Raw genomic sequence first — 18,053 nt, 5'->3', positions numbered from 1 at the left:
TCGGTCGCGTAATGCCCGAGACCACACCTGCGCCGCCAGCCACCTGCGTCGTGCTCCTTGGCTCCATGTTCCCGAGACAGACCAGCGCCGCCAGCCCGCCTGCGTCATGTCCCTCGGCTCCATACCCCCCGAGAAACGCTTGCGCGGCCAACCTGCCTGCGCCGAGCTCCTCGGCCATATTCACTGCCGAGTCTGAGGGCGGCTTACCCACTTGGGTCTCGCCCCTCGGTCGCAGCCTGCCTGCGCCGAGCCTACCTCAGCGCGGTCAGCCCGTCGGGGTCCTCCTCCGAGGTCGCGTAATGCCCGAGGCGCCCCAGCGCGGCCAGCCCGCCGGGGTCCTCCTCCGAGGTCGCATAATGCCCGAGGCGCCCCTGTGCGGCCAGCCCGCCGGGGTCTTCCTCCTCGGTCGCGTAATGCCCGAGGCGCCCCAGCGCGGCCAGCCTGCCGGGGTCCTCCTCCTCGGTCGCGTAATGCCAGAGGCGCCCCTGCGCGGCCAGCCCGCCTGGGCCTTCCTCCTCGGTCACGTAATGCCCGAGGCGCCCCAGCGCGGCCAGCCCGCCTGGGCCTTCCTCCTCGGTCGCATAATGCCCGAGACACACTGGACCACAGGTCGCCTCAGACTGCGTCGGCACCACGAGACGCAACCATGCCTCGGACCCCCTCCCCCATCACGACCGACGCATGGCTCCTTTTGGGGGGGCATATGATAGGGATAAAAGTGGCGACGTGACACGCCATGACAGCATCCCCCTGAGCGACACGCTGCCTGAGGCTCACCATACCCTGCAGCAGCTCAGCCTCCCACGCAACCCCAGTGGCAATGTCAGACGCCACCAAAGGTACAGTCCTGCCCTGCAGACAGCTGCGTCAGGTAACATCTAATCTCCTCTATAAATACCCCTGAGCCCTAAGCAAAGAGGAGGACACACTGAACACAGGGAGGCTTTCCCTCCTCCTTCACCCCCTCCACATCTTTCATTGACTTGATCGTCGGAGGGGTCGGGTCGAGCACCCCGACCCGACCTTTGTGCAGGTGCGACGCCTTTGGAGATCACCGCCTCTGGAGATCCAGCAGACTCGAGGGGCTCCCCCACCCGTTGACCACCGCCTTCCGGACCCGGACCAAGCCGTGACGCCCCAAGGCCACGGCTGAACAGTTACTGACCGTAACAGTACCAACTTCAATGGAGCTTCAACAGAGCTCAAAAGAAGTTCTCAGTCTCGTGCTTGTCTGACAGATATCAATATAAACAACTCCCAAGTTTGTGGAATAAATCTATTTGTTTAACTAAAAAATTGAATCCTCTCTGCCATGATGTATCAGTAAAACATTGCCTAATCAAATAATAACTGCGATGGAGAAAGATCTTATGCAAGCATGAGAAGACTTATTCTTAGCTGTTGAATACAATGAACACAACAGCAAAGTTGCTGCAAGAAGACATATTAGCCATCAGAAACTCTCATCACATTTGTGCTGCCAAGAAAGATAGACTCTGGAAATCCTAGAACAATTCAACTTTGAAAACATCTCTTAGTAAGTAAAGTACCCTTTTCAGAGCTTTTACTAGGATTCACCGTAAAATGTATTTTCATGCATCAGTCGCTTAATCATGCTGATTGCTTATGGACATTGACTTTCTAGATTGATAATTTTCCAAAGCTCTACTTTGTCCAAAATCTATCGGTCATCATCCATCTTATCGGAGAACTGCTAAACCATAACAACAACCTCTATGCCTCACGGAATAAGATTGAAATGAAGGATATTACTTGCACCATATTTCTTTATAAAAAAATTTATTAACATTAGGATTAGTAAAGATATGCAGAAATTTAATTTAGACAAGTTAACGATCACTAAATCAAACTGAAAATTGCATATTTAACATGACAAATGAGGTAGCATGAAGTTGAATTATCTTGTAAACAACAAAAGATGTTATATAATAGGCAGAACCTGTGAATGAACTTAAAGTATACAACAGAATAATCTTAAAGTATACAATTCCTATCCTTTCTCAAAGACTTGTGGCATTTCTTAAAGTTTCTTGGAATTGTATAAAATAAGACACGATCATGCACAAACATTTCTTACGCCATTAGACTGTCATTCGAATTTTTTTTGTTCATGAATATGTCGATCGTCCGATACGAAACAAAAGATTACATCCCATATGAGCCATGGGAAGATTATACCACAGAAGATTACCTCTACATAGTTTAAAGGGTTGCATTTCTTAAACAAGAACAAAAATTACCATCTCAAACTAGCATAGAAAAGGGCAAGCTTACCACCATGCATATTTTTGATTGATTGACAGACAGTGTCAAAAGGCAAGCTCAAACCTCTTGAACACTCTAGAAATCCTTTTAAGATATCTGAGTAAACCACATCCAAATCCTGATTTCTGCATCAAAAATTAAGAAGAACTTAATACAAGAGGTATTAATGCGATACACAAAACAAAAACAAAAAAAAAATCAAATCCGAGTGTGGAATCGTATCCCGAGTAAACCTGAAGGCAGTTCTTGATTCTTGGGTTGGGTAAACTTGGTAAAACCCTATCTACACAGGACGAGGTACCGACGGCAATCGATTCGCGTTGCTTTCTTCCCAAGAAAATGATCGAATTGGACGACCAGCTTTACAAACCATGAGACCTAGTCACAGATGAACCTGAATTCGATTCTTCAATCTTGAGTTGGGTAAACACCATAAAACCCTAGACAGGCAGTGCTACAGCAATTAGAATAGATGATGGATCTAAATGCGAATCCGGAATCTTGAGTTGGGAAAAGACCATATAAACCCTAGATGGACAGTGTATTTGGATCCAGAAGAAGAAGAAAGAAGTTGGGATTCAGCAATTAGAATAGATGATGACGGGCGGAGAAGGTTGCTTACACTCCGGATCAACGATGCCAGTGCTTCTTGAGGCGGACGATCGCCATCGGCCCGCGTGCTGCACCGAAGCCCTTCGGCATCTTCCTTCGTCGCCGCCTCTAAATTTATATCCTCCTCACGAATCCCGCGCAGGCTCGCGTTCGTTTGAATTTGAGTAGTGGAGAAATAGGCTTTGAGATCCGTGAAAGGATCTCATCAGCGCTTTAGGATACGTGCGTAGCCCACACGAAGCCAAATTGGGCCGCATGTACCAATTGGGCTGGTGCGACAATTACTCCAAGCGTTCTTGGAGTATCTCATCAACGAACAAATTAGACAACGTGAAGACAAATCTCTGCTTGGAGTGGCCAAGATGGAGGCAGAGGCTTCATCGACTGCAGGAGAACTCGTGATTCCATTTCACAAGAAGTATGCACAGAGATCACAGGACTTGTTTTTTGATTACAGGTATAAGCAGCTTCAACAGAGCTCTGGCCTTCGTCTTGGCCTGGGCGCTGCTCTGGCTCTGCAGCAGCAGCAGTAGCTTCGTCAAAACCCCGGCGTCGATGGCTTCTCTCCGCACCGTCCCGGAGTCGCAGCACACCAGCAGCAGCGACCCGACAGCGTGCTCACTGCCTCGTTGGTCGGAGGGAACTCGGAACACCATCTTCACCAGGGTCGCGATTGCGTCTGGGTTCTTGTTCATCTTCCTTTTGCCGATCTCGAGGCCCAGAAGAAGCTCCAGTGTGGCCAACGCGCGCGCGGCGCTTCGGTTCCTCGACCTCGGAGCACATCCCGTGTCCGAGAGGTAAGCGATGAGGCCGTCCACAGCGCCTTCTCTGATCGCAGTGGCTCTGTTGGCTTCCGATGAGCACAGGCTGCAGACTGCTCTCACGGCGGCTTCGGAAGCCGCGGCGTCCGATTTGTGCTGCAGGAGCGAGACCAGGATTTGCAGAACCCGCTGCCGCCGTCCTAACATGAGGCACAGCTCCTGCGTCGCAGAACACGCAGCGATCGTCTCCAACAAGCAGCACAAGGCGGTCTTGATCTTAACATTGCTTTGGTCCAAGAGGAACACTAGCTGAGTCAAGCTGCTCTCCTTCCTCAGCATGTTTAGCGACTCCAAATCCGCCGAAGGCAACAGATTCAGAACGCCATCAAGAGCTAGCTCTGTGACTTCGGCATTGTGGGCGACCGGAGCTTGGAACAGCACATGGAGCAGCAACTGGAAGAAGCCTGCCTGAACTAGGCTGGCCTGCCTTACGCTCGACTCCGACGACAGTACCTTGATTATTCTGAGTGTCTCGAGCTTTGTCGTGAGGGTAGAGGTCGGCAATCGGAGGTTTCGTTTGAGCTCAGACAGCGAGATATCCATGCTGTTGATTGGATCCATCAACACTGAACCGTCACCGTGGATAGAGGCAGTGAGAAACCACTGTTCGATCAAATGCCGGAGGGTGTGGTTGGGAACGAGCGACTTGTCGTGAAGCCTCTGCATTGTCACCGGGCATGTTGAATTCCCATAGCCGAGCCATTTCTCGATGCTAGCTCGGTCGTATGTCTGCCCCGTGCTGAGAGTGACTGGATCGGCAAACAAGTCTAGGCTAATCGGACACCTGAACAGTTCAGGGATGCTCATCCTGGTACTCCTGTAGCAATCACAGCATCAGAACAAGCAGCAACAAGTGCATGTTTCTGCAATTAGAATGTTCTTACTTGGACAGAGATGAAGTTTTCATGCACTGTTCTATAAGGCTGACAGAAAATGAACGAGGAAAGCAAAAGATGAGGTTGATATCAAGATCAAGTACAGAGGACTTACACTCTGGTGGAGGGAGCAGCTCTGATAGGATAAAAGCTGTCAAGTTGTTTCTGAATCAGATCCCAGGTTGCACTCTTTAACTCAGCAGCGATGCCTCGGTAGGACACAGCTTGGAAGGGAAGGGAAATCCTGATAGCAGTGTACAGCTGCTTGAACAGGGTTTGGATGAGGGATGCAAAGAAGACAACCACAGGAACAAATAAGAGGAGACGAGGAGTTTTGTCCTGGTGGGGAAGAATCGGATAGCAACTACAGATGCAACAAAGACTGGGGGTGGCAATTGCTTGTCATTATCCTGCGCAGCGTAATCAATTGAGGTGTTGGACAAAATAATTGGACGATCAATCTGAATTAGCCCAGTCAAAGTTGGACTAATTCAAAGGGGTTTTGGACTTATCTGCTCCTTTGAGAAGAATCACAGTAGGCACGGTGTTCTTGAGACTGACAACCTGCGTGTGGAACACCATACAGTGAACCGACAAACATATAATTACTTTGGCACAGCTACCATAGCATAAACTTGAAAGCTGTCAAAGAAAAATACTGTCTGAAGAAGTAAAAGAATATGATAGTGTGGTAATTAATAAGGTTGCACAATGGACAAACCTTTGTGTTGGATGTTGAATGTTGTGGCCAGAAAATGGTGAGACCTATTGAATGATTATTCTGCAAGGTCTTGATGCTCTTGATAGCTCAATATAATATCAGACCAATTAAGCCTTGCCCCATGGAAAAGGTTAGCTAGGAGGATTCTTCAGGATCTCATTGTTGGATTGGATGTGATTGTGAGGATCAGGAAGAGGAAGGAAGTCATTGGTGCTGCAACTGAGTCTAATTTCATGGATTCTGCTGGCTCTCAAGTTGTACTCTGGCATAATCTGATCACACGATTTTGGAGTGTGATCAGATTGTACTAAAATCATAGAGGATAGGTAAATTGATATTGGCCCTGTCATGATAAGTTCATGATGAATCCACTGCATCTGCTAACCCATCCAAAAGCATGAAGTGGTGGGTTTGAGGAGAGTTACCATCATTATGCTCTTCCATATGGCAGACAAGACTGTGCCCAAAAGTATCTTGATAGCCATGAATCTCTCCTCCCACCAATCATGCAACTTATTATTGGAATTCCTTCAACCCTGTGCTGATGAGTAAAGGAACTGTGAGCGGGCTACAGCTGTGGAATTAGGATAAAGCAGGATAGAAACAACTTGCAAAGTGTTCTCCCTTCCCAGGCCACCCATTTCTCACACGGAAGAGGACAATGGCTACGAGATGACAGAATGGTTGGCCCTCGTCAAAGCAATGTGTACAGCAGGCTTTTGCTTTCACTCGTGCAGATCTTTCTTTGATGTCCATCTTTGGTCAGTCACATTGGACACTGGAATATGTATGTGGGATTTACTACAAAGACTAGCAATCAAACATTAGCACCCAAAAGTGTAGTTATCAGAGATACCTGCAAGTGTAGCCCGCCCCTCAATCATAATAATAAGACTTTGACCATGCTGATGGGAAAACAGGAATTTGGAACAGGATAAGTGCACCACAGCAGCTTCATTACCATGAACATGACACTCCTAGAGTGATCCATGTTGCTTTACATATTTCTGGTTATAGCATTCTCTGGGCTCTGGTTCTGTTCATTTGATGATACTCTTAGTTCAAAGTGATTGGATAGATGATACTTCAGACAGAAGCAACATTCAACAGCCTTCTTTGCAGGAGCAAAACAAGCATGTAGACTTTGCAGTTCAAGCACCACCAAGGGTTTCTTGTAAGCCAAATCCAAAGCTTCTTACATCCCTGCAATTGATAGATTGTCAACTCAGTGCCAAGAGCTTCCCGGCTACTTGTGCTCTCCTTGATATTTGCATACTACAATAAGAAAAACCAAGATTCCTCAAATTCATTCATGCACAAAGATCAATCCAGACATGTAATATACTGCCCGCTTTATTAAAATGAATAAATAAATTTCTTCTCTTCTTGATGTCAATGAATTGTCAATTTGTTGAAACCCTTATGGCACACTGCTACTCCGCTACAAAGTCATCCTCCATTAGTTTAGAGGGAAAAGAAAACACCGCAAAAAATTGTTTAGCTTCCTTTGAAACCACACCATCAGGGTGTCCATCTGATTATAACTAAATCTCCATCAATCAATCCGACAATATGAGTTATTACATACACAGAAAAGCCTCTGCCGCATGGAACTTTCATCTTCTTCTGATCTTCTTGATAAGGAGCACCTCAAATTGCCAATCAATATGGGTCTCCAATAGAAAACTGATCAGCCACAAAAAGGTTTGACTTTCACTGAAACAGCTACTTTGACTGCAATGAGTGACCTTTCAGAACAAGCCTTGGAACGATGACCAAAGAATTGACCCTTATTCTTCTCGAGTATGGCCAATTCGTTTCCTTCCCTCCATTGCAATCACGAGCTCCTGTATCGTGCAGGAAGTGCTTCGTCTCATCTTATCTGCAAGCACCCCAACTTGTTCTCTCAATCCGATCTCAAACAATTTATCCCTTAGCATCTCGCAAGTACTAAGATATGGAGGAATTCCCTCATCAACCATCATCTCAAAGTACCGGAATGCTTCCTCAACCTTCCCCTTCTTCTTACACAATCCATGGATCATTACCGCATATGATGAGGCCGCAGGGTAAAACCCTCTCCTCTGCATCCCATCCCAAACTTCCATTGCTCGGTCTATTCTTCCGACACCAATTAACATCTTCAACAACATATTATAGGTGTGTCGGTCAGGTGAGCAGGCATCCTTGTCCATCCTTGCTAGCAATCTTAGCGACTTATTGACCTCATGCAACCTACAATGAATTGCCAGTATCGAGTTATAGCTCCAAGCATCAGGCTTCGCACCTCGCTCGATCATTTCATCTAGCAACTCATAAGCTTCGTCCACCATCTCATTTCCACAGAAAAGCCGAATGATGCAGTTGTAGGTGAAAACATTCGGCACAAGGTTATACCTTCGAATTCTGTCGAGCACCCCTATGGCGGCATGCACATCATTGGCCTTGCATGCAGCTCGGACGAAAGCAGCATAGGTGCCCGCATCTGGCTTGAGCCTGTGAGTCTTTTGCATCTCCTGCAACTGGACGTGCGCCTCACCAAGCTCACCTCCTTGGCAGAGGGCTAAGATCAGGGAGTTGTAAGCGGCCACATCCACCAAGCATCTTCTCTGAAGCATTTCGTCGAACAGCCTAAGGGCTTCTTTCGGACCCCCACCATCGCCCCAGCCGTTGATCAAAATGCTAAACGTCTTGTGATTCACATTAAAGAGGGACTTTGACTGATCGAAGAATGACTGAGCGGCCGCAACGAGACCGTTTCGACAGAGCGAGGAGAGGAGATGATGGAAGTCCTCGAGGCCCGGCTGGATGCCGAAGTCGGGCATCCTTCTGAAAGCACGGATGGCGTCGTCGGGGAGGCGGGCGCGCGCGTAAAAGCGGAATAGGAGCCAGAATGTCTCGGGTCGGGCAACGTCGCTGCCACGACCAGCGTCGCGGAGCTCGGAAAGCAGGGACCAGAGGAGGGGGAACTGGCGGACGGCGCCGAGGGCATGAACGAGAGCGAGGTGGGCGGCTGGGGAGTGGTGGAAGCCAGGGATGGCGGCGGACCAGAGGAAGAAGCGGTGGGCGGGGGAAGGGAGGTGGCGGCAACGTATAAGAACCCCCTCGGCGACGCCAGGGGTGAGGGCGGGGGCGAAGGGGCGGAGCGCCGCGGCGAGGTCGTGGTGGGGCGCACGGTGGTCGCTGAGGATACGGCAAATGTCGTCGACGAGGGCGTCCGAGGTGGAGAAGGTAGACCGGCGGCAGCTCAGGTGGAGGACGGCGCGGCATTTGGGTCGCCAAGCGATTCCTCCGACGGCCATGGAAGGCTCGGGCAACTCGATAGGCTTTAAATCCTTGGTGGATTCGTTTCCACCAACGTTTGGGTGTCGGGTTAAACCCGGACCCGTTAACCCAAACCGCTATAGTTGACCAAGTCAATATCTTCGCTTTCAAGGCAACCCGGTCCAACATCACACCCAATACTAATCTACCACCGAAACCTGCCGCAGACCGATAAGGCCTAGAAGAAACCACGAGCGTTGAAGACCGGGAAACCCCTCTCTCTCTCCTTCTCTCTCTCTCTCTCTCTCTCCCTCTCTCGCTCTCGGATCGCGATGTCGCTGAGAGCCACATCTAAAAGATCCAAGGAACCACCAGCAGAAAGCAAGGCTCCAAGGCATGAGGAAGAGGCAGCGCCACCTCCACCACCAGCTTCCTCGTCTCAACAAACCATATCGCAGGCGCTGGCGAGCACAGCTCACCTGGCCAACCTCCTCCCCACCGGCACCCTCCTCGCTTTCCAGCTCCTCACCCCGGTGTTCACCAACAACGGCTCCTGCGACACGGCCACCCGGCTGATGACGCAGGCGCTCCTCCTCCTCCTGGCCGCTTCCTGCTTCCTCGCCTGCTTCACCGACAGCATCCGGAGCGCCGCCGACGGGCGGGTCTACTACGGCTTCGCCACCCGACGCGGCATGTGGCTCTTCAACTACGACTACGTCGCCTCCCCCTCCGCGGCCCTTCCCGACCTGTCCAAGTACAGGGTGCGGGCGGTGGACTGGGTGCACGCGGTGCTGTCGGTGCTGGTGTTCGCGTCGGTGGCTCTCCGGGACCGGAACGCGGTGAGCTGCCTCTACCCGCGGCCGAGCCGGGAGACGGAGGAGGCGCTGAGCGTCCTGCCGCTGGGAGTGGGAGTCATCTCCAGCCTGTTGTTCGTGGTCTTCCCCACTCGAAGGCATGGAATCGGATACCCCGTCACGAACGGAAGCTGATGGATCGGATTGGTGTAATTTCTGTTCTTTGATCTTTGATATGGTGTTTCGAGGACGAATCCATTTCTCTCCTCAGACGATTGGAGTTGAATCCCATTCATTGTTTTGATGCTTGACGTATCAAACGTGGATAGATTGGGAGTATGCATTGGTTCTTTCAAGTGCCAACCACCACCACATGATTCCATGCAAAGAAATGCCACATGATGGACTATTATTAGATCAATAATTCCAATTATTTTATTCATTTTTCTCGATAAATATCTCAATTATTAGAATTATCTAATAATTTACTCATATTTTTTTTTCTATAAACTGATCATAGGATGAATCAATTATATTTTTTTGATATTACTGAAAATATTATAACATGATGTAAAAACCCTAAAACAAGACTAGTTTATCGGTTTATGGAAAAATCTAAAAATGGATTATAATTTTCAAAAAAATATTTTATTTTTGAAAATATATTTTATTCTTTTATTGGTTTTTGATGGGAATGAGAATAGAAATGACGTGTAGAGTTAGAATAATGTGTGGAGGTGTTTCTGATCCAACAAGTATAATCCTAATTATTGCAATTTAGCAATAAGTAGCAAAATTACAACTTGATGAATTCCTACTTACACGCAATTGCAATAAGAGAGAAAGTTGCATCTATCTACTTAGGAGACTTAGAATTTGAGAGAGGAAAACTTGGAATTTTCTTGCTCGGTCTCACTTTCCCTCTTTGTTATTGCTTCTCTTTGTAGGTTGAGTATGTTTGTGTTCTCTCTTTAGATCTTTCAGGATGGAGGAAAAGAAGAAAACATGAGCAAGGAAGTCTTTTTGGTTTTGATATTAAGTGACTACTATATTAACATTACATGGTAATACATCAATGTTATATGGTTGTCACCTCAATATCATCTACTAATATGTGATCGACACATAATTGATATGTAATCGATCGATATCTCAATAATTATCACTTGTAATTGTTGTCGATCACTGGAGCAACAGTCCAAAGATACCTTTTTGTTCTTCAAGTTATTAGTCAAATCCTCTAAACCTAAAACTAATTTTAGCATCGAAAAGATATTTGTTAGGAATGCCCTCAACTTAGTTCAATAAGGTTCAACCTCTTCGAAGTTGATAGGGTTCAATCTCCTCCAAATCGGATGAGTTCGATCAAAATTGAATCGTAACAAATATGAAAGGATTATGTCTAAATCTATATCTAAATCGGATAATCAAATTATACACTAATAAGTTTAATATTTTTTTTATTTTAAATATAATTACTTTTCACATGCATCAAATTTTTGTAATTTTATAATTATTTAATGGATAGATAGTAGGAAAATTAATTTCTTAGCCAATTTTGTCATGATATTTACATTTGATTTTATGTGGATAGGAAAATGATCGATTTTTTTTTTTTTTGAAACAGATGGACACAATCAAATTTTCTTTAGCCGATTTAACCAAAATAATGATGTAATGTGTTATATATATATACATATATATATATATATATACATACATATATATATATATATATACATACATATATATATACATACATATATATATACATACATATATATATACATACATATATATATACATACATACATATATATATATATACATATATATATATATACATATATATATATATATATACATATATATATATACATATATATATATATACATATATATATATATATATATAATGAGATATATTGAAATATATACAGTCCAACTAAGTTTTTTTATGATATCCGAACATGTAATGAGTATAAATTTTATATTCTTCCCTCTTTATTTTATTAGTTTTTAATTAAACATACTTAGAAAATAAGATTGCATATGAGAGGAGATGTTAATACTTATAAATATATTAGTATATTTTTCAACTACTAAACATATATTCAAAATTTTAATCAAAAGATTTGTTCTTCTTGTGTTATTCCAAAACCTTTTGTCATCTTCCATCAAGAACTCAGCTTTTGGCATGATGATATGCTCCACAGACAACTTCCACTTTGGTTGCAGGTGCATTGATGAGCAATGATTAGCATTTTCATTCCAGTTTCTTTTGAATGTTGATCAAGCTTTAAATCTCTCTCTCTCTCTCTCTCTCTCTCTCTCTCTCTCTCTCTCTCTCTCTCTATCTTGCCAAACCACCATCTCAAAGTGGTCTCTCCATCTCTCTCTATCTAAGAGCAATGCAAGGAATACCTCAAAAGGATTTGTTCTACTGTAGAAAATGTGTCTTGAAAGTGAGGTTTCACAGTCAAATAAAACTGATAGAAATTTCAGACTGAGTTATCTGCAATTGATATATCAGATACTGTCTCCAAGCTGTCTCTCTTTTGATGAGCTGCTCTCTTCTTTCATCTCCCTGATCATATTCCCAGCAGTAACATGTTCCCAGGTTATCATTCTCACTACAGTATTCATGTCCAAACCAATAAGAACAAACACTCCACACATTTCTAACTTCAAAAAAAAAAACAGTATAATTTTCATGCAAGTCTTTCTCCTCATACCTAAATGTTCATCATCTCTCTGACCATTTCTGTTCTCAAAACATGAGCAATGTGCAATCACAGGAACAAAATTGACACACACAGTGCTTCAATCCTTGCAACAAGTCATCATCTCTGACCATTTCTGTTCTCAAAACATGAGCAATGTGCAATCACAGGAACAAAATTGACACACACACAGTGCTTCAATCCTTGCAACAAGCCATCAAAACCAGGTTAAAAGTTAGGATCCACATGACAAGCATTTCAGCAGATGCTTCTTGCAGCTTTTTAAAGAGCAGGACCCCATGTGGTGCCATTGATGAGACACTTGTTTAATTCTCTTAGGACCTAATGCATCAAGCCTCCACTACCTACTCACCTTGATGAAGACATCACTCTGTCTGACCTCCAAGAAAAATAATAATAATACTTGAAGCTTACACATGGATAACATTTTATCTGATGTCTTCACTGTTGTCTCATTTTGCCACAGACATTTATCTACAAGCTAAAATCTTTCTACCATCATCATGAATCCCTCTATTTGTCATGTGCAGTCAACATTTGAGTGGGTACTGTTAGCTATTGATGGATGGTTGGGACTTAGTAGTCTTTGCAAGCAATCCCATGGAAGACTGATTCATGTGCTTATTCAAAGAATTCCACCTTCCTCATTTATATATTTTTCATAATGTGTAAGTTGTTAATGTAGCTAATGAAGAACCTAACTATTGTAATCATCATGAATTATTTAATTTTATTCTAAATTTTGACCTTACTAATAAAATCTTACAATTTAAAAATATTAGTATGGATAAGAAGATTTTTTTTTTTTAGGTTAACATCTAAACTTCATTTGTTATTGGGATTTGCAATTCTTTAAATAGATCATAAAGCAAATGATAAAGACATATTCCTACTTCCAACTGAATGGAAGGTTAGTAATGAAATAAAATATTGACCAAGAATTAATAAAAGATGGGAGAGGAAAAAGTAATCAAGAAACATAAGTTCACATGCAATAGTTTGAGAGCTACCTCTCACCTTCAACCTTAAGCTAATCTCTATTAGCAGTGATGCCAATCAAAATGTATATATGCATGTTGGGTTATATATATTGTTTGTGATTATTGCTTTAGAAGTAATTATGGTGGGTGTATTCTTAATTTTATGGCACATTATTATATTAATATCAATAGATTTATTATTTTGCTCTTATATTTTCCAAATGAAAATAGGATTTGTAAAAGTTTACTTGGATTCTCCTAATAAATAAATAAAAAAGTATATTAAGTTTAAATATACTTTATCATTTGACCATGTCAATTACCCATTAGAAGATAGAAAGGGTTGACTAACTTAATGACTTGTAACACAAGCAAATCTTACGTTACTTATATCCCTTTCACTTCTTAGTGGTTACCATTACAACATAAAGCTTAGTAGAAAAGAAAACGCCTCCTAATAACAAACCCAATAATGCTATAAACTCTTATCTATTAAGCTTTTAATAATATAATTTATTTTCATAATTATTCTATCATGAGAGTGAAAAATGTCTTGAATTGATTTAATCATATATATTATATATATATATATAATTTTCAGCACTTCCATGTGAATTTATTTGAATTTTTCTTTGCATAAAATATTTGTGGGAAGGAGATTATATGAATAATTTCCATTATGGCAACAAAAAGAAGCTGCAATTAAATCCTGCCATTTTCTAGCCTTTTGTGTGTTCACCGCCTGCTTGAACGGAGAAGGACAAGCCACGAACACAGCGAGAGAATTGCATGGAAGACTGCAGGTGATGGGGAATTGAAGGTTTGCCATCTCATTCTGGTTCCCCCCACTCCACACTGGGAAGAAGGAGAGGAGGAGGCGGATAGAGATCACCGGAGGCCGCAGCGGCAGAAGACACAAGGCATGAAGATGGCGAAAGAAGAAGCTGCTGAGAAGAAGAAGAGGAGCGAGAAAGATGAGACCTTTGTGGAGGAGGAGCAGGAGGAGAAGGCAGCGGAGAGAGGAGGAGGAGGAGGAGGAGGGAAGACTGTTGTGGTTGGCGTTAGAATGGACTCGCAGAGCCGAGAACTTCTCACTTGGGCGCTGGTCAAGGCCGCCGCCTCCGGGGACCTTGTCGTCGCCCTTCACGTCCTATCATCCTCCGGCGGTGGTAGTGCCGCAGCGGCCAAGGATCCTGGTGGCCAGCCCGTCGCCGTGCTCTCTGTCGCCAAGGAACTCGACGCTATGCTCGCCGTCTACGAGGGCTTCTGCAACCTAAAGCAGGTCGCTTCCCCTCGACCTCATAATCCGACCTTTCCCCCCATTTGCATTCTGCTCCTCATCGATTGCTTTGGCAGATCGACCTAAAGCTGAAAATTTGCAAGGGCTCGTCCATACGCAAGGTTCTGGTAAAAGAGGCCAAAGCCTTCGCTGCGTCACTGCTCATCCTCGGGGTCACCAAGAACAGCCGCGCCATCGGGTGAGTCTGTGCCTAGTTTGAGTTCTTTGCTTGCTTCTCCTCGTGCCCAAAAACTCTCTTTGAGACTCTTTTTGTCCTCTGTTAGGTCTTCTTGGGTCTCCATAGCTAAGCACTGCGCCAAGAAGCTACCAAACGACTGTTCGGTGGTGGCATTGAGCGACGGGAAGATCGTCTTCCAGAGAGAAGCTGCAGGTTGGTGTGTTGCCGGCGTCCATTAGGTTCTGTGTTATGTTCTTAGAGCTTAGTACTGTTAACAGATAACAACAGATCTCAGAAGAAGTCAAGTAATGATCCAACTGAGGTTGACGAGAACAACGATTTGTTCTGCTTGTTCCCCATTGTAGGCCCGAAGAAGCTGAACGATACAGCCTCCGATCCTTCGTTTCCACCAGAAGCTGAGCTGAATGGTTGTATCATTTCCCACGCCGCGAATGGCTTATCTGCCAGCAATGGCTCACCAAGAAGCAATTGTTCAATCTGTGCACCTGAATCCGATCCTTCTTCCCTGAACGAGCTGAAGGAGGAAGAATCATTGGACTTGGTCCCAGTGGAGAAAACTGAAGCTCCCACGAGCAGCACTGCACTTACTGTCGTCAAGGATTTACCTGAAGCCAGACCTGGTTGGCCTTCTCTTAGAAGGCTGGTCTTAACCAACAGGAAGAGCCTCTACTCGGAGAAGCACAAGGCCTCTGTGGTTCAATGGGCAAAGTGGCTACCGAGCCGATACTCGTCTGTGCATCCTGATCGCAAGTCCAAGAAGTCGGAAGGAAATACGACACTCAACCTAGACCAAGAGAGCGGAGCCATTGTGCCAGTTGGGGCCGATCTGCCACCAACCCCTTTTCTTCCCAGTGATGCAGAAGGGAGGCTGCCCGAGGAGTTGGAATCTTTTCGAAAGAAGTTTTCATCTGTTTGCAGATTATTCAGCTACGAGGAACTCGAGCAAGCAACGTCCAACTTTCTGCATGGTTGTTTCCTAAAATTTGTCATGCATATAATTTATCGTCAATTCATGAACATTTCTAATGTTAATCGAATTTGCAATGCAGAGAATTTGATTGGAAAGGGCGGGAGTAGCAGTGTTTATAAGGGCTGCCTTTCCGATGGCAAGGAATTGGCTGTGAAAATATTGAAGCCATCTGAAGATGCAGTGAAAGACTTTGTTTCAGAGATTGAGATTATCACCACCTTGCATCACAAAAACATTATTGCATTGCTTGGATTTTGCTTCCAGAATAATAGTCTAATGTTGGTCTATGACTATCTATCACGAGGTAGCTTAGAAGAAATCCTCCATGGTATGCATTTGACACCCATTAATTGCTTATTTTCGTCCTTGATTTGCTTCACTTTCTCTAAATCACATGTCTTATTCCTTTTTCCGTTTTCTTTTTGTTAGGTGAGGAAGTGAACAAGCATGTTCTTGGTTGGGCTGAAAGATATAAGGTGGCAATAGGTGTTGCGGAGGCACTTGATTATTTACATGGGGGTGGTACTACTGAGCCCGTGATTCACAGGGATGTGAAGTCCTCAAACATCCTTCTCTCCGACGATTTTGAGCCACAGGTGTTGTATTTTTTCACAATGCATTTCTTATATAGTATTTAGTATTTTGTGTATGCACACGACATTTTTCGCCTTTTGCGAGTTTCAGTTGTCTGACTTTGGATTGGCGAAATGGGCATCAGCATCATCTCAACTGATTTGCAGCGATGTTGCAGGGACTTTCGGGTCGGTGTTCTTTCTGTAGAAAGAAGACAAATTTATTTTCTGAATGTTAGATCAAAACATTTTTCTAAGATAGCACACCCGATGACAGGTACTTAGCTCCTGAATACATTTTGTATGGGAAAGTTAATGAGAAGGTCGATGTCTATGCCTTTGGCGTTGTGCTTCTCGAGCTCCTTTCAGGAAGGAAGCCCATCAGTTCTGGTTGTCCCAAGGGCCAGGAGAGCCTCCTCATGTGGGTAAGTTCTCCATCGGTTTTGCTTTCCTAAATAAATGAATGAGGTTTAAAAATTTTGAATGTGCATTTACATTGTAGGATTAGTTGATCTTTTGCGACACTAGTTCAACACCCTTTTTCTTATTCTTATACCCCATGTAATTGCAGGCTAAGCCAATCTTACAAGATGGAGACACAAAGCAGCTGATTGATCCAGGTTTAAAGAATGAATTTAGTAGTGATCAAGTAGAAAGGATGATCCTAGCTGCTTCACTTTGTGCAAGGAGGCTTCATCATGCACGACCTCATATAACCCTTGTAAGATCTTATTTTCTGCTCAATATACAAATCTTCTTGATAAGTTCTATCATACCGTCTCAAGTAGCACAAAACTGGGGGCTTCGAGAGGTACTGCAACTAGTCATCTTCGTAAACCTACATGGAGAAAGAGTAGAGGGTTTTAGTCATGGACTTGAAGCCAATTCCGAATAGGATATTGAAGCTCCCTAACATTCCGACCGCCTTTGCCTTTTTACCTTTTGTCATGAACCATCTTCAACCACAGGTTTTGAAGCTACTCCAAGGAGACAATGATACTGTTGAATGGGCACGGTCAGAAGTTAACGCTCGGGCTGACATGTTAGATGATGAAATGCCAAACCAAGAATCGGACATCCAATCCCATCTCAATCTTGCATTACTGGATGTGAAGGACGACTTGAACTCGATCAGCAGCACCGATCACACATCCGATTCTCTAACCTCGAGCGCCTCTGCGGAGAACTACTTGCAGTGGAGATGTAGCCATTCATCAAGCTTCGACTAATTGGTTCTGAGTGCATCGCCGACGTAATCTGTATAGGGTTTTATTTCTCTAATCTCCTTGGGTTTTATGTGATTACAAAATCATACAGAAAAATACTTGTTGGTGCCTCATTGCATCTTCGATTCCAAGTCCCTCGAGAGTCATCTTCTTTTCTTTCAAGAAATGTCGACAACCTCTCCATTGTTCTCGAACAGAGATGGAGGAACTAATAACAGAGTTTGATTGTTTTATGTAGTATCTAACAAGGATGTGAACACCACTTTCTAAGATCTTGTGTTTAGTTGGCATGTCTATCAGCACTGAACTTGCCACAACTCTTAGTGATCAAGCACAATTGAAATGCTTTAACTGGAATGAGACACAGAGAACTTTGCATCAAGACCAGACAAAAGAGACTACATGAATTAGATTGATGCTCGACTGTTGTTAGTTTGTGATATTCTGGCACTGATCAAAGCCTGCCAGCTGGTCAATCGTGTAGCTGATGTGGTGGATGAAGGACAAGTCATCACCTTGTCTGGCAGCAGGGTGACGGTCTGTTGGCTACGGGTCGACCCTAGCGGCCACAGGGGGCAGTGGTCCCCGGGCAGCTGAACAGATCGGCACCCCCCTCCTATCGGCCTCTATGGATGACAACCTATATAGGTAGTCACTCGTGTCGATCTTATTGGTCACCGAGGTTGACAAGCGGCCCCTCCCCTTTTGTT

The 18,053-nt window shown here is 44.4% G+C and overlaps 4 protein-coding genes across 5 annotated transcripts; 2 read left to right on the top strand and 2 right to left on the bottom strand.

Annotated features, from left to right (window-relative positions):
- Positions 1 to 3,283: 3,283 nt before the first annotated feature.
- On the bottom strand, positions 3,284 to 6,439 carry LOC135617824 (U-box domain-containing protein 26-like). Its single transcript, XM_065118466.1, has 3 exons — positions 5,316 to 6,439; positions 4,710 to 5,158; positions 3,284 to 4,536 (listed from the first exon to the last, which is right to left on the bottom strand). The coding sequence occupies exon 3, from the start codon at positions 4,524 to 4,526 to the stop codon at positions 3,330 to 3,332; it is 1,197 nt and encodes a 398-aa protein (XP_064974538.1). The 5' UTR covers positions 4,527 to 4,536; positions 4,710 to 5,158; positions 5,316 to 6,439; the 3' UTR covers positions 3,284 to 3,329.
- Positions 6,440 to 6,576: 137 nt separating this feature from the next.
- On the bottom strand, positions 6,577 to 8,791 carry LOC135617823 (pentatricopeptide repeat-containing protein At1g52640, mitochondrial-like). The gene has a single exon (XM_065118464.1). It carries the CDS (start codon positions 8,615 to 8,617, stop codon positions 7,106 to 7,108), a length of 1,512 nt encoding a protein of 503 aa, XP_064974536.1. The 5' UTR covers positions 8,618 to 8,791; the 3' UTR covers positions 6,577 to 7,105.
- On the top strand, positions 8,788 to 9,712 carry LOC103992624 (protein DMP3). The gene has a single exon (XM_009412410.3). The coding sequence runs from the start codon at positions 8,912 to 8,914 to the stop codon at positions 9,566 to 9,568; it is 657 nt and encodes a 218-aa protein (XP_009410685.2). The 5' UTR covers positions 8,788 to 8,911; the 3' UTR covers positions 9,569 to 9,712.
- A 4,047-nt stretch (positions 9,713 to 13,759) lies between these two features.
- Positions 13,760 to 17,576, top strand: LOC135617822 (protein kinase STUNTED-like). Of its 2 annotated transcripts, none has more exons than XM_065118463.1 (10): positions 13,760 to 14,379; positions 14,454 to 14,575; positions 14,661 to 14,767; positions 14,920 to 15,543; positions 15,625 to 15,873; positions 15,975 to 16,141; positions 16,230 to 16,306; positions 16,395 to 16,542; positions 16,689 to 16,838; positions 17,086 to 17,576. In XM_065118463.1, exons 1-10 carry the CDS (start codon positions 14,020 to 14,022, stop codon positions 17,344 to 17,346), a joined length of 2,265 nt encoding a protein of 754 aa, XP_064974535.1. In that variant the 5' UTR covers positions 13,760 to 14,019; the 3' UTR covers positions 17,347 to 17,576. The 2 variants fall into 2 exon arrangements, with proteins under 2 accessions (XP_064974535.1, XP_064974534.1); XM_065118462.1 differs by having other exon boundaries at positions 13,880 to 14,379; positions 14,833 to 15,543.
- The last annotated feature ends 477 nt before the right edge of the window (positions 17,577 to 18,053 follow it).

Source organism: Musa acuminata, chromosome BXJ2-7 (genome assembly GCF_036884655.1).
Source record: "Musa acuminata AAA Group cultivar baxijiao chromosome BXJ2-7, Cavendish_Baxijiao_AAA, whole genome shotgun sequence".
Taxonomy (NCBI): Eukaryota; Viridiplantae; Streptophyta; class Magnoliopsida; order Zingiberales; family Musaceae; genus Musa; species Musa acuminata.
This window is presented reverse-complemented; position numbering and strand designations above follow the sequence as displayed.